Source organism: Ailuropoda melanoleuca, unplaced genomic scaffold (genome assembly GCF_002007445.2).
Source record: "Ailuropoda melanoleuca isolate Jingjing unplaced genomic scaffold, ASM200744v2 unplaced-scaffold10948, whole genome shotgun sequence".
Taxonomy (NCBI): domain Eukaryota; kingdom Metazoa; phylum Chordata; class Mammalia; order Carnivora; family Ursidae; genus Ailuropoda; species Ailuropoda melanoleuca.
In genome coordinates, this window is record NW_023179335.1 from 1 (window position 1) to 4,176 (window position 4,176).

The 4,176-nt window shown below is 38.2% G+C and overlaps 1 protein-coding gene across 1 annotated transcript; it reads right to left on the bottom strand.

Annotated features, from left to right (window-relative positions):
* Nucleotides 1-2,701: 2,701 nt before the first annotated feature.
* Nucleotides 2,702-3,643, bottom strand: LOC105234972 (olfactory receptor 51A4). Its single transcript, XM_034650083.1, has one exon. The coding sequence runs from the start codon at nt 3,641-3,643 to the stop codon at nt 2,702-2,704; it is 942 nt and encodes a 313-aa protein (XP_034505974.1).
* Nucleotides 3,644-4,176: the final 533 nt, after the last annotated feature.

Consider the following 4,176-nt stretch of genomic DNA (forward strand, 5'->3'; position numbering starts at 1 on the left):
TTGTGGGAAAGTCCTGCACCAAGTACTTCAAACTTCAAAGAATAGACTCGGGTAAATTTCAGACTATTCCAATGGGTTGAGTGGTGATTTCCAGGACTCTTTTCAGTCAATAGTTGATAGCTTCATGAGGCTGTTAACCTAAGATCCAAGAAAACAAGAATTAATTGCACAGGACTAAATGAACTGATGGGTAACATCTTATTATGTTGTTTGGAATATTGTTGATGTTATCTTATGTTCTATTTTCTGAATATATAAGGAGGATTTTTCTCTTTCTTTTAAGCTTTTTTCACCAGTAATAATCCAGTGGATTCTGCTTTTGTTAAATGAAATGAAACATTTTGAGGTTGTAGCCAATTGTCATTGACTCCTCAGAGTTCAGAAACTTGAGTGTGTTTCTTTTTTTAAAAATATATTTTATTTATTCATTTGACAGAGAGAGGGAGAGAGAGCACAAGCAAGGGGAGTGACAGGCAGAAGGAGAGGGAGAAGCAGACTCCCTGCTGAGTGGAGAACCCAACGTGGGGCTTGATCCCAGGATCCTGGGATCATGACCTGAGCTGAAGGCAGATGCTCAACTGATTGAGCCACCCAGGCGCCCCAAGTGTGTTTCCTTTCATGACAATGCGTACTTGCCTGGATGCAGTAAGAACCTGTCCTCTTTTTACTTAAGATATAATTTGAAGAATTGGTTATGCAACCAAGTCCTTTCCTAGAATGTCATACTTGAAAATGTTGCTCATTTAATCAAGTATGACTAGTGACTTTTAGGGAACTCAAATTGACTGTATAAAATCTGTGCTGACAAAGCTCTCTCAAGTAAATTAGCCTGTTACTTGACTCAAAGGCATAGCTCTTTTTTTTTTTTTTAAAGATTTTTTTATTTATTTGACAGAGATAGAGACAGCTAGCGAGAGAGGGAACACAAGCAGGGGGAGTGGGAGAGGAAGAAGCAGGCTCACAGCAGAGGAGCCCGATGTGGGGCTCGAACCCACAACGCCGGGATCACGCCCGGAGCCGAAGGCAGACGCTTAACCGCTGTGCCACCCAGGCGCCCCAAAAGGCATAGCTCTTAAAGCTGGTAAAGGAGGTCACTTCCATGGCAGACCAGGATCCTGGGATGTTTTGGGGAATCTGAGAAAAGAAAATATTGCCCAAATGTATAGATACATGAAGGAGTAGTTTGATGAAGACAATTTCTTGGTTGTAACTCCCTATCCTGGATATAGCATGTGATAGCAACTTTTGAACATCTAACCTGATTCTGTATAGTAATCTCCAGCACTGAAAACTTAAGAATGCCCATTTGGTATATTACCATTCTTTCTGCATCTGTGTAAATAATGAGGTAAAATCAAAGGAAAGCCTTATTTTGTGATCAAGAAAAAAATCTTTTTTTGAAATTATAATTTATTTAAAATGGGGGAGATTACAGAGGAACATGTGCTTCAGTGGAAAACTGCATTGCTTAGAACACATTCTTATGGGTTATCTGATTCTGAGTATGTGAACTTGGTGTTTTCAATGCCTTTGAGCTATTTTCCAACTCTAAGTTGCAGATGCTAATAGCAACCAAGTATCTCATGTAGGCAGACCTGCAAATGAATTCTGTCTGGTAGAAAGTCAGTAGGCATGTGTCCCATGAAGTAGAAGAGGCTGTTTGTAAAATTCATTTGCAAATTAATACTAATATTCCTATCTCTAAATGTATCTGTTATATGGGGTCTCCTTTGAACTGGTTGTATCATTTGCCTGGTTCTTTCATTAAAAGTGAGTTAAATTTGGGCCACCTGGGTGGCTCAGTTGGTTGAGCATCTGACTCTTGATCTCAGTTCAGGTCTTGATCTCAGGGTTGTGAGTTCAAGCCCCACTTTGGGCTCCCTGCTGGGTGTGGAGGCTACAAAAAAAGATGAATTAAATTAGATTTCTAGTGGATGTTCATTTTATGTCTTTGTGAGAGCTGTAGTTTTACCTTTTTTGAAAATTAGTCTTAATCAGGGTTTATATTCTTGCATGGGAGAGAGGCAAATCATATATAGTATGATGGGATATGGGATTAGGTAGAACTCCCATAGAAACCTAGAAGACAGGAAACTTTCTATTCTGCATAACAAAGACAGTGATATTTTAATGCTCAAGAAGGAAATATTGAAATAAATGAAATGAGTGAATGACTTAAATTCTTATATTTTTGTAAACTCTGCATGTGAGTATATTTGTTTTATTGGTTTCATGTATGCACATATCCCTACCCATTATAATTTTAGTTCCTGAGAACATAAGCATATTTCATAAAAGTGGAAACTATAAGTTGAAGAGGACTAAGAGGACTATTTTAAATGAAGAGACACTCCTCTGTCACCTCTGATCACTACCCATGTAAATGTATACTGTTAGTTCTCAAATGAATGTATAGAATATTACTTTAAGTATGATAATGGCAAGCATATACTGTGCTCATAAGGCTGGTTAAAGCAAGCTGGGTGAAAATGGAACCTTAGAATACATTTTATGTTTGTGTATGAGCCCTAATCTGAAATCCTAAACCAACATATTTGCAAGGCTGATTCTTCAGTCTTAATAAATGTGTTGAAAGATGATATTGTAAAGCAATTAATATGTGGTGTGATTCCTTACTGATTTGTTCTGCTTGTTCTGTGTCATGTACTGATTGGGTTTTCAGTGTGGTTAAGCATCCCTGTCAGCTGTGTTTCTGACACAGCTTCCCTAAAATCATATTTCTTATCTGTTGGCTTTTCATGCAGTATACAATGGGGTTTGTCAATGGAGGTACCAAGAGGAAAACATCAGCCATGAGGATCCTAATGATTGCAGGGCTGTGTTGGGCAAACTGGTAGATAACATCTAGGGAGATAATGGGAACATAGAAAATGAGCACAGCACAGATGTGGGAAACGCAGGTGTTGAGGACCTTGAGCCTTTGCTTCTGTGATGCTATACTCAAAACCGCTTTCAGTATCATCATGTAGGACATGAAAATAAATGTTAAGTCTAGGATGCCTGTGGCAGCCACAAATAAGCCATAGATGACATTGACCTTGTTGTCAGAGCAGGCCAGCTTCATGACATCCTGATGGAGGCAGTAGGAATGGGAAAGGAGGTTCTTCTTACAGTATCTTAGATGTTTTAAAGTGAAAGGGAAAGGGAGGATCAACAAAACATTTTTCAAAGAAAAAGCAAGCCCAATGTTGATGACTCTGGCACTGGTCAGTATGGATGTGTATTTCAGAGGGTGGCAGATGGCAATAAAATGATCAAAAGACATGATGAGAAGAACTGATGATTCCATAGCTGAGAATCCATGAATGAAAAACTCTTGGACAAAGCAGGCATCAGGGGAAATTCCTGGAGCATTGAACAAGAATATCCTTATCATAGTAGGGAGAGAAGAAAGGGACAGTCCTAGATCAGAGAGAGCCAACATGGAGAGAAAATAGTACATGGGTTCATGCAGAGGTGGTTCTGATTTTATGAAAAACAGAATGGTACAGTTCCCCAGGATGGCAACAAGGTACATGAGGCAAATAGGGATGGAGACCCAAATGTTGGCATGCTCCATCCCTGGGATCCCAATCAAGAAGAAGATAGAGATTTCAATTTCAGATGTGTTGAAGGTAGACATGCTGGGTAAATGAGGGAATCAAGATGAGAAGCTTGGGAGAGGCTTCCTGCAATGCTGCAAATAGACTGGCAGATGCCTGACTCTATCCAATTGCAATCATAGAGATCTTGTGAATCCAAGTGATATGCACGTAATTCTTAGATATAAACCCAAATGGAGAAATATAGGAAGAGTAGTCATCAATATCCAACTGAAAACAATAACTGAGAGAAAAGGAAAATAGATTCATATCAAAATTGAATCTTACAACAGATACAAGTTATAATAGGTATAAGTTCTATACAAGGACTGATTGGTCAACTAGGATAATTATACAGGTGCCTCTTTTCCAATTTGAGAATTTGATACTTTCACTTTTTAGTGTAAATACTATAACTTACATACTGTTAAAATTTCAATTAATTTACATAAATTTCAGAGACAAAGTAATATATTTTCATAATGTCTTCTAATGTAGACATGAGTTTTTCCTTTCTTCAAATCTTCTATGTCTCTCCAACACATTTGGTCATTTTCTTTACAAAGATTACACA

Bases quoted from the DNA above. Each gene is read 5' to 3' on its own strand.
- LOC105234972 (XM_034650083.1), bottom strand. From the start codon at position 3,643: ATGTCTACCTTCAACACATCTGAAATTGAAATCTCTATCTTCTTCTTG.